The sequence below is a fragment of the Prionailurus bengalensis genome, chromosome E3, assembly GCF_016509475.1.
Source record: "Prionailurus bengalensis isolate Pbe53 chromosome E3, Fcat_Pben_1.1_paternal_pri, whole genome shotgun sequence".
NCBI classification, from domain to species: Eukaryota; Metazoa; Chordata; class Mammalia; order Carnivora; family Felidae; genus Prionailurus; species Prionailurus bengalensis.
The window spans coordinates 6150613-6177813 of NC_057357.1; the positions used below are offsets into that span (position 1 = coordinate 6150613).

Sequence of the window (27201 nt, forward strand, 5' to 3'; positions counted from 1 at the left end):
GGGACGGACGGGCCCCACACGCCCTGTGGGTGGTCTGCAAACCTTGTGGTTCTTATTCCGGCAGAGCCGAGGCCAGAGCAGGGGCTCCATGCACCCCTGAACTTGCTGAATGAACCAACAGACTGAGCCGAAAGCACAGGGAGGGGTGCCCCGTGGACACTCCGTCCGGGGGACTATGCCCGATGACCAAGGGTGCTGGAGGGGCTCTGTGTGGTTCACCCCCTAGCAGATGACAGCCTTCGGGGTTCCATCTGTCCCAAACTGGCACCTGCATCCCTTCTGCTTCCCAGGGGGTGACCTGGGCCCAGATGTCTAGTCCTTCCCCTGTGGCCACGTCACAAAGGACCCTTAAAGGTTCCAGTTGCATTTGGGGGTGTTAAATATGGCGGGCAGGTGGAGGAAGGTTCTGGTGATAGGCTAGTGAGGCCTGCTGCTGAGTCTGCTCCCTTGACCTTGTCTGGGACCCCAAGCCCAGTGAGACCCTTCTGCCCCGGGGAGGGCGCCCAAAGCCAGCAACCCACTGGCCCCGAGCCCTGCCAGCTGGCCTGCACCCAGGCCTCGCATCCGCCTGCAGAACAGACCTGCATGAGCTCTGGAGGCTGAGATCCCCGCAGACTGGAGCTGAGAAACCAGAACTGTGACTTCTCTGGGAAACCCTGCCTGGAACTGAGTGGCCGGTGCCCCCGCTGTGATTGTGGTGAAAATGTTCCTTAAATGACCCAAATTTGCTTTGATTTCTCCTAATGGTCCCCTTCAAAGTACTAATGAAACCAATGCTGTGTCCTAAAACAAAAAACAAAAGAAAGATTTCACCCCCCGGAGACTGCTAACTTTTGCCCCAGGCCGGATGGGGGAGAGGGGACTGCATTTTGATCACGACGTAGCAATAAAAAAATAGCATGTGTTTACACTCTGGTGTGAGTTTTTATTGAATAAAGAGCATCCAAGGAATCAGGATGGTTCGGTGGGGTGAGCAGGTAGACAGTGGGCACTCAGCAGGACGCGGTCGCCCTGGGGCAAGGGCAAGGTGAAAGCGGCTGCAGACAGCGGAGGGCAGGTCAGGTGGGCAGATCGCTGCTTGCTGCTGTAGAAGAAATCCACCAGGCCCATCCGCAACCAGATGGTGACGTGTAAACAGACAGGACCACGTCCCCCAGCCCACGCTCACACCTCCTGGTCCCACATGCAGAATTCACCGCAACGCAGAGACCATCAGCTCCCTCCAGGGCCCCCGCGGGGGAGGGGACCTCAGCCGAGACCTCTTCCAAGTCAGCCTTTGGGTGACAACGCCCTGCGTGGCCAAATGGGATCCGATGCACAGCTGGCCCCTCCTGATGGAATCCCAGGGAAGGCTGGCATTCGGTTCTGTTCCCAAACCAGCAGAGGTGAGCTTGGGCTTCTAACGGCCTCCAGGCAAAGTGTCTTGTAGGAGGCAAATTTGAGGCTTTGCCAGTGGGGTCATAATTGAATAAAAAGCAGCAGAAAAGCTGGTTTTCATTCAAGGAGCTTTCCTACTGGCCTGGCCGGGAAGACTCTTGCCCTGGGGTGTCGGGTTCGGGGCTGCGGCCTGCACACCCCATGTCCCTGCGGCCCCTACACGGTGTGATCAGACACAAAGGGGGCCGCCCCCAAAGCCAGCGGGGGAAAGGCTGGCTGAGGGCAGATGCCCACAGTTCTCTGCACGTGGACAGCTTCCCCCGTGCACGCCAAGGCGCCTGTGCCCACCCGGGAAAAAGATGCCCCTCCCCAGCCTTCACTCGCAAGCTGTCAACTCTTGCTGAACTTTTGAACTTAAACCGTGAGTCCGGCTTTGAGAAAAGATGACAGAATGGGGCAAAGTAGCCGCAAGACCCATAAGCCATCTTCTTGGGGCGAGGGGCAGTGCCCCTGTGCTGTCTGGGGACACCCAGGGCCTCATGGGTTCAGCTTCCCTGGAAGGCTCCAGGCTCTAGGTTCCCTTTCTGGAAAGACAGGAGGCAGACGGGGAGAGGGACAGGCCGGAGAGGCAGGGATGAAGGGGCCCCCACCCACTCCATGGCCCTCCTCGCAGACAGGGACACCGAGGGAGCGTCCATAAAGCTTCACATTTCTGGGCTGGTTCAGCCAGCGCCTCCGAGGTGGCTGTGACCTCGGGCCAGCTTCCCTCAAGGATCCACATCCAAGAACGGCTCAGACAGGAAGGCTCACTTATCACCCTTGATCCTTCACACCTGCATGAAGCCTCCTTCCAGGTGAGAGGAGACAACCTCAGCAGCGGACCAGGCCGGGGGCCTCCTGCGGGACGCCGGCCACCCCCGAGGGTGCACCGGGGAGGCCCCGCTCCCCACTGCATTCGGCAGCTCTCTCCTGGGACCTGCCCCTGAGGGCTCTGGTGGCATTGGCCCGGACGGAGATGTGATCCCAGCCCCCCTGGAAGGAGAGAACCTCGTCACCCGCGCTGCCGGGGGCCCAGGGGAGAGCCCAGGAGATCAAGGACCCCAGAGGGGCTGTGTCCCACCAGCCCCGGCGCCAGGTTCCAGCGCACACGGTGTGACCACGCAGCCCCAGGCCAGCCTTGCTCACCCCAATGCCGTAGTCCCAGCCTTGCCCCTTGGGCTCTCGAGGCTGTACCCCTGTGCGATGACACACGGTCCCCCGGCTCAGGCTATGGCTCCCCTGGACCTTGTTGGCGATAACCCAGACCTGGAACGCAGACCCGTTGAAGCCCGGCCCCCAGCTCCAGTGGGACTGTGGGGATGGCAACAGGGAGAGCAGAGCAAGGACCCGGAGCACCCCAAACCCGCCCTGGGCCTCGCCACCCCCACCCCAGGCACCCAGACCTGGTCCAGGGGCCCCACGGACACTTGGCGCACGTTGTTGGACACATGCTCCCAGCTGGAGCCCTGTGGGTAGCTGGGCGTCACCCCCTGGCGATACCACAGGTTTCCTGGGGAGAGAAGGGCCCAGAACGTTGGAATGGGGCCGGAGGCGGAGGGGGCCGGACCACACTTCCGGGGGCTCCTGCGTCCCCAGAGAGAAAGCAGCTCAGGCCGGAGCCGGCTCTGCCCTCTCCACGCTGCCCTCCACCTGAGCCGCATGATCATCCCGCTGTGCCGGGCTGGCACCATCGCGCTCTCTCTACGCATGAGAAACTGAGGACAAGGAATTCTTTAAACAAATACAGAGAACAGGGCCTGGGCACAAAGCCCTGGTTCCAGTCCTGACTCTGCACTCTCTTCACCTTGCTTTGCGACAACAGCCACAGAGCAGAACAGGGAACTGGCGAGATCCCTGTCCGAGGTGGCACAGGTAGGTGACCTCCGCCGGCCCCGAGCTGCCCGCGGGACTCCCGCGTGGCAGGCCCGAGTGGTACCCTCTAGGAGAGGCTCCCAGCAGCCACGCGGCATTGCCTGGCCTCGGCCCCACGCCCTCTGCTAAGGCCCAGGCAGCCCTGACCAGCCTGCGTGGCTCACGAGACGGACTCATTCGGAGGCTGATCTCAGGCTGATGGCCCCTCGTGGTGGCTTAGCGAGGTCTTATGTCAGGGACCCGGGGCTGGTGAGGGTCTCATCCCACTGCGGTAGCTCAGGGAACCCCTAATCTCCCCTGGTGGTCACTGAGGATCAGAAACAACTTGCCGTTTTCATCCAAGGCATACACTGACGTCTGCCCCACGGACACCTGCTTCAGTCTCTGCTTGGGGGGGGACGGGATGTGGTACCAGCAGTCACCTGCAGCGGGTGTGAGGTCGGACTCAGGATGTAGCCGGGAGACTCCGATCCTGCCCACGAGCTCATAGACCGTGTGACCCCACCCCCTGCAGCTCACAGGGTCAAGGCAGGTGTGGCTGGCCTCCGTCCCCAGGCCAGCCAGGTCACACATGTGTGACGGGCCTGGCGTGAGCTGAGGGCCAATAGAGCGAGCCCCCCAGCATCCCACTCCGCCCAGGGCCCTCGGAGCCTGTGGCGGCTTCCAGACCATGGGGTCCAAGGGGCCCATCTCAGAGTAGGGACACCAAGGAGCCCAGCCTGGCATGTGGTGGCCAGCCTGTCCCGGGGCCACCACGCACAACCACCACACAGGCCCCCTGTCCTCGTGTGGATGGCAGCAACGTGCAGGCTGCCACCTCTCTATAGGACCGCCTCGGGGCCAGCTGCCTCCATGCCAGACACTGTCTAGACAGTCAGCCAAGAGCAAGCCAGCCTGGCCTGCGCTCCCAGAGGGTCCCCTGAGTAGTTCCCTGTGCGGGGGGATGCAGGGCTGTCCTGAAGGGCAGGATGCGTGAAGAGCCCACAACCAGCAATGGCCGGGGAAGGGGGCTGAGGCTGGTGAAGGGCAGCTGTGAGGGACTGTCCCACCCCCTGGGCGAGAGTCCCCATCTGTCCTGGGAGGAGGGGGCATGGCCTCTGGTGACAGTCCTGGGTTGGCCCCCGCACCTGGTCCCCAGGCAGCACTCAGTTGAACTGAACGTTAGGGGACCCATCTTCCTTCCTCCAGAATCGCAAGCACGTGCGGCCTCACCCCGACCAAACCCTGGCCGCCTCTCGTCCCCACGCACAACCGGTGGGGATCATTCTAGGGGGACAGCACTCACCGGCCGGCTGGGCAGGGGACACGGAGCCCCGGTAGAAGGCGGAGCCATCCCTGGCCACGGCCCACACCTGGTGGCAGGCCCCGATGGAGACAGAAGTGAAAGGCTGGTCAGTGCCCACGTGCAGCCAGGAGGAGCCCTGGAGATGGGAGCCAGAGGGGACACTGAGGGCTGCCCGGGCCTAACCTCTGCCCCTCCCCCTGCCCAAGGTCCCAGGTGAACTGGCAGCTCCTCAGGCCAACCTCAGCCTCAGCTCCCACTGCCTAGGGAACCTAGTGACCCCTAGGGCCACATCCTGGGGCCGCCGGTCCCCGGGACTCTCCTGGGCAGGCCCCTGGAGGCCTGAGCCCAACCGGACTTTGGTCCAGAGTTCTTTTTTGCGAAGAATCCGCCAGAACCCCCAGAAGGGCCCAAGGGCTGGCAGGTGAGGCAAGGTGCTCACCGCGGGGTTGAGCTCAGACACACCCAGACGACACAGCACATCCCCCTTGTCACTGATGGCCCAGAGGGCGATGCTGTGCCCACTTCTGTTGGCGCCTGGGCTCTCCGGGATGATGGACACATCCGCAAGGGCAAGAGGGCCCACCTCCAGCCAAGGCCCACTGGTCACCAGCTTGCACTTTCTGCAGTGGGAGACGTCAGAGCCCCGGGTCTGATGCTGCAGGAAGCTCCCCTTCTGCCCACCCGGCCTCTGGGGCCCCTGAGGGGAGGGCCGCGACCACCCCCAGGGCCCACATGGGCACCCCTTTCCGCTGGGCAGGAATGAGGGGCCTGGAGAGGCCCCGCCCCACCCTGCCCTGCCCCCAGCCAGGCCTCCCATCCCCGACCTGCCTGTCCTGCTGGGAGCAGAATCTGCCAGTGACATTTCTCTTGTTTGTTCTTGAAAACAAACTCTTCAGAAACCAGAGAGCAGTTGGGAGCCCAAGGGCATTTCCTGGGCTGACATTTACTTTGATTCTGTTTCCCTCCCACCCTCTCTCTCCCTGGCGGCGGCTTTTCTTCCAAGGGGACTGGTGAGGGGGGGACCTGTAGGCGGGGACGAGGCCACGCCTCCCAGTTACCACTTTACCTAGCCCAGCACCTTCTCCTCACAAAATCCTTCATGGTTTTGTACCCGTGGTACGAGCTGCAAGAGGAAGAAGCCCAAATCAAGACCACATCGTGCAAGTTTCCAGAAAGTGACAATACCGCGCACACACACACACACACACGTTCTTTTTCCGCCCGTTAAAGGGCGGAGCCTGTGAGCCACGGCGTGAGCTCAACAGGCAGCAGGTATCACAGGACACGAGGCTGATCCGTCAGACGCCTCCAGCTCGGCTGGGGTCTCCGGGGCTCAGGTCTCCCTGGGGTCAAGGTCCACGGGCCAGGATGTGGCAGCTGCCGGACCAGGGGGCTCTGAGTCCTCCTCACCACTGGGCCCACCAGAGCCCTTCTGGGGAACAGACGAGCTGAGGCCAAGAGGAGGGTCAGTCCAGGAGGCTCAGATGTGGCTGGAGGGGATGCCTGCAGGTTCGCCTGCCCCTGATGCCTGCCTGGTCGGCCCCGAGCCTGGTCCCGCTCAGAAGCCCTGGCTTGGGCTCCCACTGCTCCGCCTTCCACTTGGATGTGACTTGTGCACCGCAAAGGGCCTGCCACCCACCAGTGCCAGGTACCCACCGGCCACCAGCCCCCCCCCACGCCCCCACTTTGCAGACTTGTCATCCACATCTCCCTTTGCCTCTCACGACCGCACTGGCCTCACTCCACCCTTTGTTCAAGCTGCCCCTTCACCCGATACCTTCCTCCTGCCGCCCCCACCCATCACCGGGTCCCTGGCTGGCCCTCCCGGAACAGATGAGCTGGGGGCTTAGGGAGCCAGGACGGCCCTCCCTGAGTCTATCTGCTGAACCAAGTGACCGGCCCCAAACCCTGCTAGCAGCTGAGGGGGGCATCCAGGGGTCTGCTCCTCGGCCACGCCCTGGGGCTTGTGGGGGGCCGGAGTGACCCAGGACAGCAGGGCAGGGGTGCTGCGTGGCAGAGAGACGCTTACGCAGGGAAGTCACTGGCATACTGCCAGCCCTCCTGGTCGGTGCCCCCAGGAACGCTGAAGTCCACAGACCAGTCAGAAACCTGAGGGGAGAGGCGGGTCAGCACAGGCGGCCCCCGGCCCCGGCCCCAGCCCCGGCCCTGGCCCGGAGCTCACCCAGCTCCACTGCAGGGACGGGGGCTTCGTGCTGGCCTTGGTGCGTTCCTGCAGCCCCGAGGCGTCGCTCCACATGTACCGGTCGGTGGGCAGACCCCTGTGTGGACAACAGGTGTGGTGGGGTCACATGAAGAGGAGAGAGCGGCCAGCACCAGCTGGTGGCAGACAAGACGGGAGCTCCTGGGACATCTGCGTCGGAAGGGGTGAGGGGCAAAACCAGGGCTGCCCCAGGGCAGGGTCTGCCCGAGGGCTGCGGTGCACTGTGGTCTGGGAGCCCACGTCTTCCCCCAAGAGATGTCACAGCCCCAGTACCTGTGAGCGAGAGGTGATCAAGTTGGCATGAGGTCACTAGGGTGGGCCCTAAACCAACATGACAGTGTCCTTACTGAGTTCAAACTTCCCGAATTGGGAAGGCGATGTGAACACAGCAGGGACATTACCACAAACCAAGGGATGCCCGTGGCTCCAGGCTGGGAGGCTGGGAGCAGATCTTCCCTTGAGGCCCCCGGGATTAAGTGGCCCTGCCCACATCTTGATTCCAGACCGCCCCCGCCAGCCTCCAGAACTGGGGGAGAGTCAACGTCCACTGTTTAAACTGCCCAGCGTGTCGTGCTTGGTGACGGCAGCTGAGCCGACCCAGACAGAGTGACAAGGGCACACGGTGGTGTCAGGCAGCTGGCCGTGAGGCTCAGGGGGCGGGAGCCGTGGCCCTCGGTGCGCATGGTGCCGCCCCATCCCGCTTCCTAAGGACCGAGGAGGAAGGGGGGACGCTACCCACAGCCCATGAGGAGGTTTCCAGGATGTATTTGGGCCACGGGTATCAACTGCCTTAGAAAAAGCTCACGCCCCGGTTTGCTGGGGTGGATGGAGAAACTCCCAAGTATTTACACACAAGGAAACCCCTCGAGCTGCTTGTACAACACCGTGAGGTCACGCACGATCTACCTGTCCGAGGCTGAGCGGAGGGCAGATGTTGAGCTGAGTCGCCCTCGGGTATCGATCGGTGGGGCCATCACCGTCTTTACGTTCCCGCCGAGACCGTGGCTGAGGCTTACCTGCTGGAGTAGCCGGTGACGGGGTTCCAGCGCTGGTTCTCGTAGATGTAGACGCATTTCACGTCTGACTGTGTGTAGATGTTGCTGGCGCTGCTGGCCAGGCCTGGGGGGAGAGGAGGCTGACGGATGGGGACTCAGGCTTCCGTCAGAAGCACTGAAAGGGGCAGAGGAAGGACGGGGAGGGCCAGCAGAGAGGGGCTCACCGGGCTGCGGAGCGGATGTCCCAGGGGCTGGCCTGGGTTTCTCTCCCCATGATTATTCTGGGCTGTTGTTCCAGGAGAACAACATGAGGCACACTCAACCTCCCGCCCATGCCACCTTCTAGCTCTGGTCTTCGTCCCCCCCTTCTCTCCCTGTCTTCCCACTTAACCAGGCACCAGGCAGGTGGGGGGCCCCACCAGCTCCTTCTTTACTAATACTGAGACTCACTGTGAACCCCAATTTCCTCATGTGTAAAAATGGGGACAAACGTTAATTTCTGCCTCACAAATCAGGGTGCTGTTAGGCCTGGGAATGTGAAGCTCCTGTGGTCTCAGTGGACCACAGCTGCTTCTACGGGACTGGCCACCCCTCACTGCAGGGCATGCGGGCTGTGGCATGGAATTTTCCACCTGAGGGTTTGCTTCTCGCCTCATCTCCCAGAACCAGACACAAGGCCCCTGCTTCCCAGAACTGGGGTGGGGGCGGGCAATAGGAGTTCAGCAAGCTCTCATGCCCTAAGGCACGACCCACCCATTCAGGGGCTAGAATTCTGAGACCCAGGCCCCAGGGCTGCCCCCAGTGTACCCTGAGGCCTCGTCTGTGAAATGAGGGGTGAAGGTAGCTGCCTTTCCAGAACCTTCAAGGACCCCGGCTCAACTGTGGGTGCGGGACCGAGGCAAGGTCTGGTCTTCAGCTCTCACACCTCATGGGTTGGCCACGGGACCATCCTTTGTGGAAGCTGGTGGCCGTGGTGAAGGTCACCCGTCAGCCAGCTGCCAGCGGAGAGTCAACACCGGGCCAGTGGCTCCGGTGTGGGGTGGGGAAGCCAGATGGGCGGGGAGGGGACGGGCCGGGAAGGCCCGGGGAGCTGGCCACCCTCACCTTGGAAGCAGCTGCCGCCGCCCGTGTAGACCCAGGCCGTGTGGTCGTAGCCGATGCCCCACACCACACCCTGGCCGTTGGCTTCCACCACCCGTAGGTGACCTCCCATCTGACGCCAGAACCTGGGAGCGAGGGGAGAGGGCAGGGAGAAGCGTGTCTCGGTGGCCTTGGCAGCCTCCTCCCCCTGCAGCCGTTTGCTCAGTCGCCTGCCTCGAATATCCCGTTTTTATTCATCTTCAATCCCCAAGTGGTGGACTTCCTGAGGGACGATGGCACCTGCCTGGTTTCCATTCGGTAGTGATCAGAGCTAACTCAGCCCCAGAGTCAGCAGGGCGGGGACCAAGCCAGCAGCCCTCACGTGACATGCCCCCTGGGGGCCTGGGACGGACATCTCATGGCAGAAAGCAGGGTCATCTCATCAGGATGAGCCACGACATGGGCCAGCACACTTGAGGTGACAGTGCAGCCTCCCGGGTGGGCAAAGTACAGGCTGCTACCTGGGTCACCCTCCTGTGGGTCCAGGTCCTGCTACTGTCACTGGAGGCAGTGTGACTTGTTCCTCCGTGTGCAACACACACGGCCTCCAAGAACGGAGGACCAAAGGTGGACAGACTCATCCACTCTCCCCTCTCGAGCGGGGCCTCCTGGCCCCACCTACATTGGGCTCGGGGCCACCTAGAGAGGGCCCTAGGTCAGTGCGGGGAGCTAGGTACCCCCTGCTTCCCCACCTCAAATTCCGGGTGCCCCAGAACGGTGCCACCACCGCCCCCCCGTGGACGACCTGGTTCCGTCTCCTGGTTTTGAATGCCACCTACAGAGCCACCTCGCTCCCAGCCCCCATCACCTGCCTGAGCCCTGCCAAGTTTCCAGTCCCCCTCGGGGTCCTCGAACAGGCCCAGGAAGACTCGAGACCTGGGAGCCAGACTGCGGTTCCCGCGCCGGTGGGCGGTGGGAGGCGAGGCCAGGGCGCGGCTGACTGACTCACATCTGGTCGCAGGGCAGCACGTGCTCGGGGGCCTCCAGGTTCGGGCTGGGCTCGCTCACGAAGATGTCCCCCTTGCAGGTGATGGACCAGATGGCCTGTGGGGAGGGGCGGCCGTGGACCCTCCGGCTCTCACAGCAGGACAGGTTAAGCAGGGCAAGCTGGTGTGGGGAGACGGTGGGTCACTGTCGGGAGGGGGGCGGCCGGCAGGCCGAGGCCAGGCTTCCCCGAGACCGCTGCCCGCTGAGCCCGGACCATCGTCCGTGTAACCACTCACCCAGTCGTTCATGTCCTGCTCGGTGGCGGCGGCCAGACGCACAGGCCACCTCTGCCGGGTCCTCTCGGGGGTGTAAAGGGCGAAGGAGTGCTTGGTCTCGTTGAGCACGGGGACTAGCACGGTCACCTCATTGAGGAACACATGGATGTACTGTTCACAGAGGGTGGAGGGCGGGGCTGTCACCAGGGCACGGTGGCCCCGTGGGGCTGGGGGCACAGCGGACCTTCGGGCGGAGCCCCTGCCGCGGCGGACGGACCGGAGTGGTCTGGGTCACGGGTCACCCCTGATTCCACAAAGCCGGTCCCAGAGGCCCCCGGGGCCTGTGGGGTTTTAGCGGTGGGCTCTGGGACCAAGCAAGTTCTGCACGGAGGCCTAGTTCACGAGCAACCACATTAGTTACATTCTCCGTGTCCACAGGACCACCCTCGGCCCTGGCTGACTGGGTTCAAACCCCAGTCCTCGGAGGGCTGAGCGGCTCCACCTCTGAGGCTGATTTCTCCTCTCAAATGCCAGGGGCTGCCGGCGGCTCAGTGAGGCTGCAGCAGGGGGGGCCTCCACACCTGCCCCCCACTGCCGGGGCTGCTGTCACCACGGGCTGGACACGCACCCCCCCCCCCCCCCCCCGCCGAGCACCTGGGGGGCCTGGGTCCCGGTCCCCGGTGTGCCCTTCTCACGGGACCCCCCACGCACCTTCTTCTCCTCGTGGACCACATAGTAGATGAAAAGGATGCTGTCCCGAGCCCCGTCGAGCCCTGTGAACTGCTCCAGGGCCACGCGGACGTCCACCCACTTGTGAGGCTTCCAGTCACACCACCACTGCAGGGCCCCTGTCTTCACCCACACAGACTGCGGCACGGGCCCCCAGCGCACGGGACAGAGTCACAAGCGGGCCCCGCGTGCACCCAGCTCCCCGACCTCCCGCAGTGACGGAGATGGTGCTCTCGTACACCCGACAGGTGCCGAGCCCACAAGCCAGGGTCGTCTATGCACAACCTCCTCGTACTCAAACAGCCCGTGGCGGGGGGGGGGGGGTGGCGGTGGCAGCGGGCACTGTTACCCCACGCTCTAGATGGGGAAGCTGAGGCTCGGGAAGGTGCTGTGCCTGACCCAGTGTCACAAAGCTTGTCGACTGCCCACCTGCTCACCTGCTCCACCGCCTGCTCGTAGTGCCGGAAGTTCTCCAGCTCCCGCTTGGTCCTTTCCGTGAGCTGCTGGAAGATCTGCTTCCGCCAGGCGGCGGTCTGGGCCGGCGTGATGGACAGGGACAGCGTCTGCATCGAGGGGGACAGGCCTGCAGGCCAGCGGAGCCTCAGAGCCAGGGCTTCTGTTTTTGTTTTTAACCAGCCTTTTCTGGCTGGAGAGCTATGAGCTCTGTAAAATGCCCCACAAAGGCGTGTGGGGGGCTCGGTAGCTTGGGCGTCCCACCCTTGATTTCGGCTCAGGTCATGATCCCAGGGTTGTGGGACCGAGCCCCGCCTGTAAAAGGCCACCACTGCCAGGGCAGGGAGAGGGGAAGGGGCGCCCTGCCCTGCTGGTCTCCGAAAGCTGCTGACAGGCCGGCTGGACCAGAGGGGGCGTCCAGGCAGGACATCGGGTCGGCTCCCCCAGCACGGAGCACCCTCTGGGGCACTCGGCCCCCGGACACCTGTGCTCACCCGACTGGACGGTGAACCACTTGAGCACGGTGTGGGCCTCCACGGCGCAGTCTCCTCCTGACACCCAGGCCCAGAGGGGGTGGTCATCGGCCCCGTAGGGCTCCTCCAAGCCCAGCGGGAGGAGCCCCAGCGAGGAGAGGCCAGTGGTCTCTGGAAAGCCAGCAGCCGAGCGGCCGGGTGCTCTCCTGGGCTCCTTCAGGTCAATATTGGTCCAGGGCAGTTCGGCCAGGGTGGAGGCCGGGCCAGGGCAAGGCTCAAGCCCCGGGGTCTGAATGGCAGGGCCAGCGACCTCCTCCTCGCCGGGCTCTGTGGTCCTGCCGGTGCCTGAGCCCGGGGCCAAGCTGTCCCTGGGCTTCCCGGGACTGTCTCCAGACTCTGCAGGGCCAGGCCGGTCTGGACCTGGTCTCTCGGCTTCTGAGGAGGCGTCCGTGTCGCTCGGTGCACAGGACTCACCACTGCCCCTCACCTCGTCGCCGAAGAAGCAGCCGGCACTGGGAACAAAAAGGGCAGACCCGTGACCCCTTCGAGGGAGGAACACGCGCTGCCGTGGGCAGGCCTGGCTCGTCCGCCGTGACCCCGGGCGAGCCACAGCCACGCGGCCACGCGCCACACACGAACAGCTACCTCCCACGGAACTGGAGCAGCCAGGTCACATCCCAGGTCGATCAAATCATTGGCAGTCCTATTATTTTCTCACTGTGGCAAAGGACCTGTGACGGAATACTGACCGTCTCAAATGATGCAGCATGCAATCCATGTGCAATGTCGTGCGACCACGACTACCTAGTGCCAGAACTCTGTCGTCACCCCCACACGGAAGGCCCGTACCCATTAAGGAGCCACACTCCATACTCCTCTTTCCCTGCCCAAACCTCCAGGTTTAGGTAGAAACGGTATCATACAACACGCGATCTTTTGCGACTGGCCTCTCCCGCTTAGCACGATGATGTCACCGCTCACCCGCATCGCGGCACCAATCAGTACCACATCCCTTTTACTGCTGAAAAATATCCTGCTGTAGGGATAGGCCACATCTCATTCCTTCATGCGTGGATGGACTTTGGAGTTGTTTTCACCTTTCTGCTGTCGCGAATAACGCTTCTATAAACATTCACATCCGAATTTTTGTTTGAACCGTTTCCAGTTCTTCTGGGTGTATGTCGAGGAGGGCGAGTGCTGGGCCACACGGGAATTCTAGCTTTAACTTCTTGAGCAACTGCCAGACTATTTTCCAAGCAGCCACACCATTCTCTCCACATCTTGTCAACACCCGTTACCCTTTTCATTTTTGACTGTAGCCCTCCTGGTGGGTGGGAAGGGGCATCTCACTTTGGGTTCTGATTTGCATTTCCCTGGTGACAAATGACGCCAGGCATCTTTTTCTGTGTGCTTTGGAGAAACACCTATTCGAGTCCCTTGCCCTTTTAAAACTGAGTTGTCTTGTTGTTAGTTCTAAGAGTTCTTTATATATTCTAGATGCTAGGTTCTTGTCAAATGTATGATTTGCAAATATTTCCTCCCACTCTGTGGATGGTCTCTTCCCTTTCCTGGTAGTATCCTTTGATGCACAAAGGGTTTTCATTTTGATGAAATTCTGGTTGATCAATTTTTTTTTTCCTTTGGGTTCTATGGTTTCTGGTCACATTAAAGAAGCCATTGCCAGACCCTAGGTTGGGCGTCTGTAGTTTTGAAACCTTCTCAGCTGATTCCAATATTTAAGAGCTACCAGCTGAGAGCCTAAACCGTCAGGTAATTGAGGAAGGCGCAGCCCGGCCGGTCTCCCGGCCCTCTCAGCAGGGTGAGGACAGCCATGCTAGGGGAGCAAAGGGGTGTGGACCAGGGTCTGGGCAGGGCCCACGCTGCAGACAGGAATGTGGCCAGCTGTGGAGCACTGTACCAAGGGTTCCCGTGCCATAGGACCAGGCAGGTAAGCACTGCGGGCAATCGTGTTACGGAGCCAAGGCGTCTCCAGCTGAGCTGCTAAGTCATCTGCCGGCACTGAACGCCAGAGGCCAGAGCTGGGACTCATCCCCTCTCTACCCCCGTGGCCCTCAAAACTGTAGCAGCGGCAAGCCTGGGACCTTGTGTCTAACGCAAAATCTACTGAAACAGAAGCCCAGGGGCTGGGGCCTGGCCATCTGGGTGGGAACAAGGCCTCCAGGCATTTCTGGTGCCCGCCCAAGTTTGAGAGCCCTGCTGTAGACTGGAGAGAGCCCCAGTCTTCTTCCCTGTGGTCCTCTGACGGAGGGGTCTTTGCCTGCACCCCACGAAGAAGTCGTTTCTGTCCGAGACCTTGAGAGTTTGGAACCAGTGGATCAGCCCTGTTCAGGGCCGACCCCTGGCTCCAACATGGACAACCTCACCCACCTGCCACCTCCCGCAAGCCTGCTCCCATGCGCCACCCTCGGGCTGAGCAGGGGCACTGGGAGCAGGAAGGGAGAGACCTCACAGGCCATGGCTCTTGTGGGCCGAACCTGGTTCTTCCCTGCCTGGGACAAGGCCCAGCACCCCACTGAGAGGCCACCGACGGCCCTTCCCGACCCGACCTCTCCATGCCCTGCTGCCCTTGGGATCACCTGAGGAGACTTGATGAGCTACCAGAGTGTGACCGGTCACACTCTCGGCTGGCGACGATGGCCTTCCATGTTTTCCCACTGAGCTCGCTCTGGGTGACACCCTGACGGAAGTATATGGCCCGGTCCTCACAGCCAATGCCCCACACCTGGCAGAGAGAGGGACTGCTGGGTGGGAGGCCAGCACAGACCCTTTCTGGGGTGTGAGGGGAGGGCAAGGAGTAGGGGACAGCCCCCTAAGGCTGGAGGACATGTCTGCAAATGCAGGCAGGAGCCCCCGGCTTTATGCGCGGTCGGGTGCGCATGTGCACATGAGTGTTAGGGCCTGGAGGACGATGGGGTGGATGTGGGGTGTGTGCACAAGTCAGACACAGGGAGCAGAGGCCAGAGAGGACTGGGGAGGGCACGGCACCAAGCTCAGGAGAAGCAGGGACCCTGTCCTGGCTCCCCAACCTCAGGCAGACCCTGGGCTTTGGGGCAACAGAGTCCAGGTGAGGTGCTGATGCCACTGGGTGCTGTGCCGGCACACAGCGTCCACCCAGGCCCCCGGCTTCTGAGTAGCCCCTGGTGGGAGGACAGCTGTTCCCCAAGTGCGCCCAGAGAAGGGTCTGGGTCTTTTTAAAGATGCAAAATAGGAGCGCCCGGGTGACTCAGTGGGTCAAGTGTCTGACTCCGGACTTCCGCTCACGTCACGATCTCATGGTTTCGTGAATTTGAGCCCCGCGTCAGGCTCCGTGTGGACAGTGTGGAACCTGCTTGGAATTCTCTCTCTCTGCCCCTCCCCCGCTCGGGCTGTCTCTCTCAAAATAAATAAACCGAAAAAAAATTAAAGATGCAAAACAACCTCCTTGACTCTGACCTCCTTTTCAATGAGAAAGGAAGCTGGGCAGGCATCCTCCTGCTCTCCACCGGCAGGCACGAAGGAGGGCGTGCCGAGCGGCTGGGGGGCCCGGGGAGCAGCCCGTTTGGGGCCCTGGCCTGCAAGGGTGCCTACGGGAGTGTCTACGGGGCTGCATCTGCCCAGGGTGGTCCCAGTGGCCTTGCTGGGAGGGCTGCGGTGTCTCCAGGCTGGCCTCCGTCCTCAGCCCCCACGTGCACTAGCCGGAGCCCGTCTGGCCCCTGGCCGCTGTGTGCCCAGCTGACTGGGGTGGGGGGGAGGACAGCGAGGGGGCCCAGGGGAGGCCAGCACCCCTGCCCTGGGAAGAGCTTCTAGGGCGGTGCGTTGGGACACAGGGAGTCTGAAAAGCAGCCAAGCCTCCTTCTCTACCAGGAAACACACTCTGCGGGGACGTTTAGGAGATGCCGCACCCATCAACTTGGGAAGATCACTTTCACTCTTCACTTACTGAGTGGATTTTGCCCAAATACTTCTCGGCAAAACCCCTCAAGTCTCCAGGATGTGCTCCCCACGACTGCTCTGCGGAGGGACCTGGGATGAGCAGGGGCTCTGGGACCCTGGGCAGAGCTAGCCCCCCCGGGTGCCCCTGCAGGCGGGAAGCCCCAGGAGGTGCTGGCACCCCTCCCCCCACCCGTGCAGGCATCACGAGCAGGCCTGGCTGGAAGGGGCGGCAGGAAGCATCAGGAGCCCCTGCTCTGAGACAGACCCCTGCTGTGTACGAACTGCTGACCCTGGCCGTTGGGACCCACAGCTCAGCGTCACACGCACACCTGGTCATTCAGCCCCACGTTCACCATCGTCATTTCTCCGACCATCTCGATCCAGCTGGTGCCACAGGGGTTGTGCGAGTTGACGCCTCTTCGGAACCACACCTGGGAAGGTCAGAACCAAACACACCCCCTTGGAGGGCCGCTGAACGAGATTAATTTTTAAAGGTTCTGGAAGGACCAATGAGTAATTTGGTCCTCTGGTCTCTGGCTCATGGCCACAAATGAGCACAGCACATCACTGAGAGAGATGTCATCTGTGTCCCTCTTCCCCATACCTCCCGCTGCACCTCCTTCCGAGCGTGGCACTGTCCCACAGGGCTGAGGGTCACCTGCCCCCGGCCACACCTGTCCTAGCGGCTTCCTGTCTATTCTCTGGCAGAGGGCATTGCCCCTCCGGGAGACAAGGCTGCCTGAATCTTTCAAGAACCTTCTCTCTACCAGCTCAGCACCTCTTGGCACCAGGCAGGAGCAGCAGGTGCCCACTGTTTCACTGTGCACAGAGCTGGGGGGTGGGACTTCTCCTGGGCGGTGTCTGGTGGGGGGTGGCACGCACCACATCTCGAATGCAGACACTGACCCGTGAGCCTGACTAGAGACATCTCACCCCCATGGACCGCGGTGTAATCCTCATGCCCGACCCTTGGAAAATACCATTTTGTCTGGTCAAGTTTGCCCCTATGTAATGAACCACACAATTCCTGAGGTGGGATGGGGGGAGGTGACCGGTTAAATGAGAAACCCTAAAATCGCTTTTATGAAAAATTCTAGGATGACTAAAATGTCTCCTTGACCCAAAGAAAGTCTGCACAAATATTTGTCTGAAGACTGAGCAAACTGCGGATATAAATAAGATTTCCTGCTCATTGAATTCATCGTTCTCAGAGGGGCTTAGTAAGTTGCGGTCTCTGGGAAGTGGATGCTTTGGGTGATCTGTACTTTCTCAGGCTGGGGGATGGCCTGAGGCTCAGGGACCTTCTGCATGGACACAGACTCAGACATGTGGGGGTTCTGCCCCCTTGGACAATGCTACCGATGCCTGGGAGGTGGGGTCGGAAACACCACGGAAGCAAGCTGAAATCTCATTTCACTGGACTTGTCTCTGATGACGTAAAAACGAGCACTGGATGGGATCAAAAGGATTCAAATGGCAGAAGGTTCCAGAAAATTGGCACTGGACTATGGGAAACGTTACAGCGTACTGAATGATAAAGACAGTTGTTCTGCAGCCAGTACGGGGGCATGGGTACATCGTGGAGCTCACCACGGCCTTCAACCCCAGAAAACGCACGCTGCTTGGCTGGGATTTGTTCTAAAGGGCTTAGACCACACTGGCAAGAGTAACCACACAGCCCTCAACATTAGGTGAGCCCTCGATTCGATTCCCGTATGGGCCAGTGATGCCTTTAAAAGTAAAGGAAGAAAGAAAATAAAGAAATTAAACAGAGCCCTTGGCCCCAGCCCCCAGCAACCCTGTCTTACTTTCCGGTCCTTGGTGATGGCCCAGACCACGCTGACTCCCACGGAGACGTGCATGATCCCATTTTCAGATGTGGGAGGCTCCACTATGGACCAGGAACTTCCTACCCGGCCCCAGAAGAAAGAGCAGGCGGCCCTCGTCAGCAAGAGCGCTGGGGAGAAGAGTGGGCGTCCCCCTGCCTCTCCCTGTATGGGGCGTAGGGCTGCCCACCTTTGGGATTGTTCCTGTTGATTCCTTCCCGGACCAAGGCCTGCCCCTCCCAGAGCGTGACCCACAGGAGGTCGTGGGGCCCACAGCTGATCTGTACCGCCTCCCCTGGGGTGTCCATGAGGGACCACGATGAGCCTTCAGGGTTGGGGTGGCTGACATCCTCTCTGTACCACACCTGGGTGGCGGAGAAACCCACGGCAGGGTCAGGCGGGGCCCGGCCAGGGCTCCGGGTCAGGCTTACAGCCCAAGCCTGACTATGCTTGCACGAGTATGTGCACAGGCCAGGCGTGGAGTCTCTGGGAGCCAGGGGGCCCTGACTGTCCAGACTCGCTCTCTCTGGCCCCACTGCCATCGCAATCCTCATGCCAGATTAGATGGCCCCCAACCGCTGCTAAAAAAAATGCCACCCAGGGTTTCAGCCATCCTGGCTTTGGAACATCTGCTTTCAAGAACCCCTTTCCCGTTCACCTACGGTCCCAGGGAGACCTCTGGCCCCATCCAGCCCCAGGGGTCCTATGCCCCCTAGTGGCGATGCACTCTCAGTACACTGAATCTAGGGGAGGTGGGGGGGGGGGTCCCTGGTGGTGAACCGGGAAAACCCCTAAATCCCTTTCATAGGAATGTGTAAAATATCCACTTCTTTTTTCCTTTAACTTGGAGACAACAAGTGTAACAAAATATTTAAGACTGAGCCACCTGTTCATATTGTCCAAACCGTTTGGCTCACCTCATCTGGAAGGGGCTTCACGTTGCCAAGTGGTCCAGGAGGGTGGGACCCCTCCCAGGCTGTCTCCACACTGGGGACCACGGCCTCCCAACCCTTACACCTCTCCCTCACAGCCCACCCCTGGGCAGCCTCCATTCTGCTACCTGCTGGTTTGGGGGCCCCTCAGTCTCTCTAGCTTCTCCTGGAGCCCAGGGTCCTAGTCAGACCTTTATGGCCCTCAGGAGTGCAGCAGGGCTGGGGCTGACAGCCAGCACGGAGCGACCACAAGCGCTGCTCTCACGCCCCTGTTCTCCCCTCTCTCTGCATCCAGGTGCTCATGGACCCTCAACGGGGGCTCTGTCCCAGCCAGCTCCCTACCACCTTTCAGCACGGCTCAGAAAACAAACAACTGTGGGTTGAGCTATGCCCAGGCGAAACAAGAGTCCAGAGGTAAGTAAGCCTGATAAAAACCTACTGTGATTATTCCAAGGCCAACCAGAAAATCGTGGTGAACTTGTGGTAAAGGGTACGTACGGACTGGACAAAGTCTGCTCTAAAACCACAGCTAAAGTGCTGAGTCACCTGCATGAAGGACCACCTATGTCACTACTGCCAGCGGGAGCTGGCCTTACTCCTTGGTTCATAAACTTCCTGAGAGAAGAATCTCCTCTTCTCTCTAAATATCCAGGCACCCAGCCTCTGACCTCCCCACCTACCCGTCTACCTACTCACCCATCTATCCACCCACCCACGCACCCACCTACCCATCATCCATCCACCTACCCACTCAGCCATCCATACAGCCATCTACTCTCCACACACCCATTTATCCACCTGTCCATTCACCTCTCCACATAACCACCTGACCCCCATTCACGATACTATTGGAGACTGCTGTGCGGGAACCACCCGAAGGGAGTTGGCAGGGAACTCAGAATCTGAGGAGACAACATTGAGGACATCTGAGCTCAGGGTGGGCACTGATCCATGCTCGGGGCGCAGAGAAGGGATAGGCCAGGGCCAGGCACGGGGTGGGAGGTCAGAAGCTTTGAGGAGGAGGAGGAGGACCAAGTGGGTCCACAGAACCGCAGGATTCACAGGAGGGGTTACTGTGGGGACCCTACCAACATGGCTCCTCGCCTGCTCAGGGCGGTCCCAGCTGTAGGGACAGGCGGCGAGGAGCGGAGAAGGGCTCAGGGGCAGCCCCCGCCCCTAGCTTCCACCTTTGGCCCGGAAGGCCAGTTTGTCTCCTGCCTGCTCCTTCCGGTGGCTGGCCTCCCCCAGCCACCTCCCATCCTAGGACACAGGGGGACACGGGCCTTACCTTTCCCTGCAGAGACACGGCCCATACGGACAGGCGGCCCACAGGCTCGTCTGTGATTTCCCACCCCCCCACAGAGAGGTCATTGAAGGGGTCGGGCAGTTGCTCGGGGTCATCCTTCGAAGGGATCTGAAACGAGCAGGCATGTGGCAGAGGCGGTCACGACCCGTGGGCACCCGGGCCAGGAGATGGCAGTGTTCCCCTCCTGGTGGATACCCGAGTGCTCGGCCCCCCTGCAACACTCCCCGCTATCTTCCCCCAGCACGCTGCCCTCTGTTCTCCAGCTCAGCCCGCCCACAACTGCCTGACTCCACAGAGAAGCCAGCAAGCCAGCATCAGGACAGCGAGCTCCCGGCCCTGGGTCCCCTCTGCCCAGGCCTCCCTCTGTCGGCCACTAGGCCTGGGGCTGCTACCCCCGAGGGCCCACTGCTGCTCCAGTGTGGAAGGCAGACGTACAGGCAAGGTCTCGGCTTTGTGCTTTGCAGTGACCTGACTGCCGTGACCCTGTACCCCCACCTAGAAGGGGGCCGATCACAGAACCTGGCCCTGGGTGTGAGCCGTTACCCTGTTCTCTGGGCGGCTGCTCCCAAGGCAAGGGGATGGCAGGCTGGACTAGCGGCCCCACCTCAAAGCAGGATCCCTCCAGAAAGATCTGGCGGGGGCCCAAGGCCCTCCTCTCATTCAAGGCCACATAGGACCCCAATCCAGGCCTCACATCCCTGAACTGGGAGATTTCTGGGGTCACGGGAACAACCCAAGAGCCAGAGTGGCTCCTGTGGGGGTTGGGGGAGGAAGAAGGGCACAGACTGTGCCTCAGTCTGGGGCAGGAGAGCCTGGAGACCAGGGTCAGGTCAAGTTCTGTGCTGTCCCGGGCCACAGTCTAGTCCGGCTTCCTCTGTGGCCAACTCCCAGCCAAGAGTGCACTCAGCACCACAGTGCTCTTGGGACAGGAGGTGAGTCAAAGGCCAGGTCCCAGGGTGGCATGGTACGCCCTGCCCAGAGGAGGGGTGGGCGGGGATGAGGGTCCCACGGGACCCTCCCAACCGTGGGACTGCTGTCCAACCCTGCCCCCCGCCCCGGCCACACTCAGGCATCGACCTTGGCCCAGGCGTCCCGGGACTCGTATCTCCTGTACCGGATCCACCTGCGCCGCCGCACACAAGAATTCCACTTCTTGTCTCTCGTGTAGGTGGCGGGGAAGTCGATGGCGTACGTCCACCCCTGAAATATCAAGCAGGGGGTGGCTCTGTCAGGCTCCTGGGGAAGGAAGGAAACAGCTGGGGATGGGGTTGGGGGGAGCGGGGTAGAAGAGAGGGAGGGGGACAGTGGTAGGGCCCCGAGGGCCCAGCCCCTCGTATCCCGAGCAGGAACATGCAGGGCACCAGCTGAGGGTGGAGGCTGGGGCACCGGGGACAGCGCCGGGGGGCACGGGGTCCTTCCCCACAGGGGAGCCGCGGCAGGAATGGAATTCACCTACCCCTTTCTCGGTGGGTTCCCCTCCAAAATTCTCGTCCACGTACCAGTCCGACTCCCACACCCAGTGTGGCGAGGGCAGCGCCACCCCGTCCAGCGGCCGGTGCTGGAGCCCACTCACGTCACTCCACTGCCAGCGGTCGCTGGGCAGGAGCTTCTCACAGAAGCCGCCCACGGGGTTCCAGCGCTGAGGGCCGGGAAGCAGACACAAGGCCTTAGGCCTGCTGCCGGCCCGGGGTGGCGGGGACCTCTCCGTGACGAGCAGGACCCTGCCAGTAGGGCCCCCCTGCAGAGATCTCCAGGATGGGAAGTGAGCAGGGGGTCTGCCTGGAACTCAGGGATCAGAGCCTCCCACGGCTCATCACCAAGCGCCAGCACGTCAGCAGCTCCCCAAAGGGCAAACAACCTGCCGTGGGACACAGGGCCCCGAGGGGCAGCCGGTAGGGGTCATGGCCCTGTCCCAGGCTCCAGGAAACTACCCGGAGCCCACCTTGTGCAGACCTGGCCAGCCTGCCTTGATAAGGACACAACAGGGGGCCTGGCCCCAAAGGCCCTGGACACCGGACAACTCTGATGTTAAGCAGAATGAAGGAAACGAATGTGGGGCTTGGCCACGAGCGTGGGGCAGGGCGATCTCCTTCCCGGCAGACCAACCAACTGAGCCGCCCAAACCCATGCGACTCCACCTGGTTCTCATAGGCCTCCTCCCGGCGGCGGATGGGGACGTCGCTGGCGCACACGTACACGTAGACCTGATTGTCACAGGCGATGCCCCAGCAGCACTGCGTGGCCGCGCTGACGCGCTTGAACTCCAGCTGGCTGTCCTTGCAGGGCTCCCAGTACTGCCCAGCCGTGGAGAGTGTGTGCACCTTCCCGAAGAGATCCACCGCCCACAGCGCCGAGTTGGGCATGGCAGCGGGTAACCGAGGGAGAACTGGTGGCAGGAGGCCAAGGTCAGTGTGGGCAGCCAGTCCTGGCTTCCAGTCTAGGGCCCTTCTTCTTCTTCTTTTTTTTTTTTAATGTTTATTTACTTAGAGAGAGAAAGAGGGAGAGAGAGAATCTTGAGCAGGCTCCGTGCTGTCAGCACAGAGCCCAACACAGGGCTCGAACTCACGAACTGTGAGAGCATGACCTGAGCTGAAATCAAGAGCCTGAAGCTTTAACCAACTGAGCCACCCAGGTGCCCCCAGGGCCCGTATTTGTTCTTTGTTCTTTCTTTCCCTCTAATTATGAGGATTATTTTCAAACATACAAAAAATATACAGAGGAAAAAAAAATGTAACATTCAAGTTATCTATTTCCCCAAATTTAACGAGTATTATCATTTGATCATATTTCCTCCACACCTTTCTTGTCTCTAAAAGAATAAGTGAAGGGGCGCCTGGGTTGCCCAGTCGGTTAAGCGTCGGACTTCGGCTCAGGTCATAATCTCACGGCTCGTGGGTTCGAGCCCCGCATCGGGCTCTGTGCTGACAGCTCAGAGCCTGGAGCCTGCTTCGGAGTCTGTGTCTCCCTCTCTCTCTGCCCCTCCCCGCTTGTGCTCTCTTTCTCTCAAAAATAAATAAACATTTGATAATAATAATAATAATAAAGAATAAGTGAAAAGTTACAGATTTAGTTCAGTCTTACACCCATGGCTGCCTCCCCAGGAAGCCTCTGCCCCACGGTGGGCAGGTCCCCTCGTTTATGTGGGTCCCACAGTGACAATCCTATGTGGGGGTGGTGAAAGCATCCCCACAGCCACAGTCCTGCAGGAGGCCTACGGCTGTGTGATGGGGATGTGAGGGTCCTGTCTACGACCCCCTGTGTGACCACCCTCTCCTGGCCGAGCCCTCTCCATCTGCCATCCTCCACTCCTGCCGCCTTTTTCTGTCCTCTTTCTGCTCCGTAGGCGGTGGGCAAGGTGACTGGTAAGCTCTGTGGCCACCCCCACGCCTCCAGGGCGGACCGTGCTGGTGCTCCCTGGGGCCTGACTCCCGGAGCCTGGCTTCCGGTAGGGAAAGCCTCCGACCAGGGCAGGGCCACGAGGTCTGGGATGACAGCAGGCCTGGGGAGTGGCAGCGGGAAGCTCGGCCTGACACCACCCCAAGGCCAGGAAGGAGGCAAGAGCTGCTAGGAGACAGCATCCCACCCTCACGGGAGGCTGCTAGGCCGGCTGTTCTGCTCCTGCCAGCACACCAGAGGCTGTGGGCGCTCCAGACAGCACAACTCGATGACACAGATGCAAAGCGTCTGAGAACAAGAGCATCTGCTACAGGCAAATAGGCTCTTTTGGAACAAAGCGTGTCTTACGAACACCAAGAAGAAAGTGCGGGCTGAGAAGGAAGAAACCAAGGGATGAGGAAGAAGGGAAGCAGAAGGAACAAGAGGGACGCCCGGGTGGCTCAGTCGGTTAAGCATCCTACTTGGGCTCAGATCATGATCCTGCGGTTTGAGAGTTCAAGCCCCGTGTCGGGTTGTGTGCTGACAGCTTGGAGCCTGGAGCCTGCTTCGGATTCTGGGTCTCCCTCTTTCTCTCTCTGCCCCTCCCCAGCTCTCTCTCAAAAATAAATAAATATTAAAAAAATACAAAAATAAAAAAGAGGGAACGGGAGCCAAGCTTTATGAAACATCCCAGAATCCCGACCTTTCTGCCCTGGCCCAAAGGCTCAGCCAAACATATGGGCAGTCATGACACCAGCCTTCTGGAGCCATTTGAAAACTGGTATCTGTGTCCAGGTGGAAGAGCTGCAAGGCACCCCCTCTTGACCCCTGCCTGGCCCAGCCTGAGGGTCCACCACCTGCCTCTGGCATCTACGCTGTGACTAAAAGTGCCCAGAGCCACACCCTGGACCCCGACTGTTGTAATCTGGGTCCTGGCTCCATCGCTTTCTGGCACCACCCAGAGCCGACTAACCTCTCCATGCCTCAGTTTCTTAATCTTGTAAAAGGCGGAAGGGAACACCGACCTACTTACAAAGTTGTTGTGAGATTTACGTGAAATCATACAGGTGTAGAGCCCGCGATAGATCATGCTCAGTACTCAGCCAGAACTCAATGGGCATTATTGGCATTGTTTTACTACTTGGCATTTGCGACCACAAACTCCGACTTATCTCCTATCTCGTAGAAAACAGACAAAATCAAAGCCCTTTCTCTTCAACCTGAGCCTTTAGTCTCTTCATTTGCTTAGCACTTAACAGCGATCTGCACATAGTGGCTGTTCAACCAAAGTTTACGGATTATCACGGCCACCTACATCCACTAGATTGCCATCTTCCTAGGCTAGGATGGAAATACTGCCTCAGGTAAGCCGAATGCCATCGATTACTTAAGGTTTAAAGTAAGGTCATAATAGGTGGCAAGGCTGGCGATAAAACTAAAGACCAGGAGTAGAAAAGATGGTGGGTGGAGGGGTGCCTACTGTATAACGCGTTAAACTTGGCTGTGTGTCTGAATATCCTCATCATAAATTGTTGGGGGGAAAAGTAAGAATTTTGGAGGTGAAGGGAATTTGGTTCTTATGATGTCAGTTTAATATATAGCCACTCTTCAAAGCTATCTCTCAACTGACAGTCCACATTATAAGAAACCAGTGAAGTCAGGCTACCTGTGGGTTGAGCTCAATGAATAGTGACTTTGACTTGTATTTGATACACTTCCCTTCAGAGAAATGACTAAGCAGTAATTTCCACACAGACATAATTGAACCTTCCGGGCAGCTAACAAAAGACTCTGCTGCAGAGAAAGGACAGGAATGGGGGTTATGTTTGCAGACTCCCTTCAGAGTGGACACCCAGGCACCATCATTTCCCAGCCAAAGATGACAGCGGTGAATATCCTTGGCCAGCCTCACCCCCTTTCTGCTCTTGCCAGGATGCTACCCCAACTCCTCATATACCACTTCCTGGCTGTGAGGTAACCACGTAACCAATCCAGGGACACTGGGTCACTGGGTCAGAGGACTCTTGAAAGGAAAAGCAGGTTTGAGCATTAAGTCTCTTGATTCTGGGATCCTGGGACTCCTTTGTTTTGTAGGGGTAGAGAGAACGCTATCCAAGAAAGCAACTTCAGATTCACCAAGAACTTTTGCACAATGAATTCCAGTTGGACCTTCAGTCATTCCACTAAGAAGACCTGCTCACCACCCTCAGAGCCACCTGCCTTTCTGAACAGGTTTATTAATAGATCCCTTCGGAGGCCAAAAGGTCCCCAAGGGAAGGTGGGGGTGGGGGCAGTAGGGCGAGGGTATGGTAGAGGGAGGGACACAAGGGACCAAGAGAGCTCTTGAAGCATCTATGTCCCTGACTCTGCCTTAGGACTCCTTCCTGAAAGGTTTCCTGTTGGTTATTCTATTACATCCTGTCACTCCCACCCTCTGTACAAACACAGGGAGTCTGGCTACTGAGGTTGCTTACTGCCAGCCACTTGCAGGGGCTGTTGGAAAGCGACAACAGGGTCCAAAGACGCGGGAGAAAATAGCAGGACATGCACGGTAGTTGAGTCCTTCCTGAAGCAGGGTCCACCGGTCGCACTGGCCAGGAGATGCCCTGAGCCTGCAGTTTCGGGATGAACCCCACCCCATTCCGCTACCACCACCAACCCCCCCCCCCGGCCCCCCGCGATGATCGCGGGCAGGTCAGCCTTGGTTTCATTCGGCTGTATGCACTTAGGCGACAGGTGGGCCCCCTGTCCAGCCACCAGTAGCACAGTCGGAGCGCCCGGCCCTCACCATCTGCCCTTGCTAATCCCACGACAAGCTGATTTGCTCCTACCGCTGCCTACAGGAGGGACAGACGGTCTCTTTGCAGCTCGACCCCCTAAACCCGCAGGCTCCAGGAATCACTCCAGCGCAGAGACTGGGGTGGAAGCGTCAGCGGGTGTTCCGGGGGACGGCGACGGCGCCCGGCACGGTGTGCAGGAAGGCGCACCTGCACAACCTCTCCCACCCTTCGGTGTCAGGGGCAAACGCAGCCGCGGGGGAGGAGGCGCCGCTGCCCTCCGCCGCCTCAACCTGTCCGGAGAGGCCGGGGCGCCCATCCCACCGGCCCGACCCGCCGCCGCACTCACCTGGGCTGGCGCCCGGCGGGCGGGGTGGCGGCGATCGCTCCTCCGCTGCCGGGCTAGCGGGCCGGCCCTCCCCCGGCTGCCGGGAGAGCGGGCGGGCAGGAAGCGGCAGTCAGGCCCGCGCCCATTGGCCGGCCTCGCCGTGACGCAAGGCCGGGCGCACGCGATTGGCTGCGGCGCACCGCATCACAGGCCCGCCTGGGGGTCGCGCGCCCACCCACTTCCGGGGTCGCGGTGGAGTAGGTGAGGCGGCTGTCGGGTGCGACGAGGTTTCTGCGCGCTGCTGGGAGCGAACCGCGCGGACCCGCAGACCTCAGTCGCCCCCAGGACCCCCCCCCCCACCGCCGCTCCCCGAGACCCCCGGCGCTCCCCAGGACCCGGTCCCTCGCTCTTTAGGACCCAGCCCGTCGTACCTCAGGCTCCGGCCCGCCGCCCCTGAGGACCTGCCTGCAGCCCCCCAGGACCCGGCCCGTCGCTCTTTAGGACCCGGCCGGTGGTACCTCAGACTCCGGCCCGCCTTCCCCAGGACCTGCCCGCCAGCCGCGCGTTCTCAGGACGTCAGGCGAGGAGGGGGCGGTCAGGAGGGGCCCTGGGGCGGGGGGGGGGGGGGCGGCACCGTGGTGACCCGAGGCGGCCGGAGAGCCGCGTGCCCGCCTGGGCCTGGGGCGTGGAGACCGGTGTCTAGGTGAAACGTCCCCTTGAGCACGCAGACCTGCTCAGGAGAAGTCCGCCAAACATGCGATTTTGTGAGTCCGTGGTGTGGTAGCGGTAACAGGCCACTGCTTTGTTCAGACTCTGCTGTGGCCGGTGACAGAAAAGCCGGCTGCAGGTGTAGCCAACCTAGTAGCGACTCCGATGTGAGCGCCGGCTGAGCGCCGGCCGGGCGCCGGGCGCCGGTGGAGGCGGTGCGCGGGGCCCTC

General features: G+C 60.8%; 1 protein-coding gene across 1 annotated transcript; it reads right to left on the minus strand.

The window, feature by feature from the left end:
- Positions 1–904: 904 nt before the first annotated feature.
- Positions 905–26389, minus strand: TECPR1 (tectonin beta-propeller repeat containing 1). Its single transcript, XM_043559666.1, has 25 exons — positions 26285–26389; positions 21922–22169; positions 21240–21422; positions 20861–20983; positions 19766–19891; positions 17736–17910; positions 17528–17628; positions 16049–16150; positions 14384–14529; positions 11808–12298; positions 11298–11443; positions 10843–10998; positions 10153–10302; positions 9879–10036; positions 8894–9015; positions 7811–7913; positions 6756–6852; positions 6603–6682; positions 5640–5696; positions 5013–5193; positions 4574–4709; positions 3618–3710; positions 2820–2926; positions 2563–2682; positions 905–2409 (listed from the first exon to the last, which is right to left on the minus strand). Exons 2-25 carry the CDS (start codon positions 22144–22146, stop codon positions 2248–2250), a joined length of 3540 nt encoding a protein of 1179 aa, XP_043415601.1. The 5' UTR covers positions 22147–22169; positions 26285–26389; the 3' UTR covers positions 905–2247.
- Positions 26390–27201: the final 812 nt, after the last annotated feature.

What these genes read in the sequence shown, in the direction of transcription:
- TECPR1 (XM_043559666.1), bottom strand. Translation starts at nt 22,146, where the DNA reads ATGCCCAACTCGGCGCTGTGGGCGGTGGATCTCTTCGGGAAGGTGCAC. An exon ending in CCCGGGACGCCTGGGCCAAG is followed by an intron (nt 19,892 to 20,860) that starts GTCGATGCCTGA and finishes TGCTCGTTTCAG; the next exon opens with ATCCCTTCGAAGGATGACCC. An exon ending in TGGTCCACGAGGAGAAGAAG is followed by an intron (nt 10,303 to 10,842) that starts GTGCGTGGGGGG and finishes CTCTGTGAACAG; the next exon opens with TACATCCATGTGTTCCTCAA.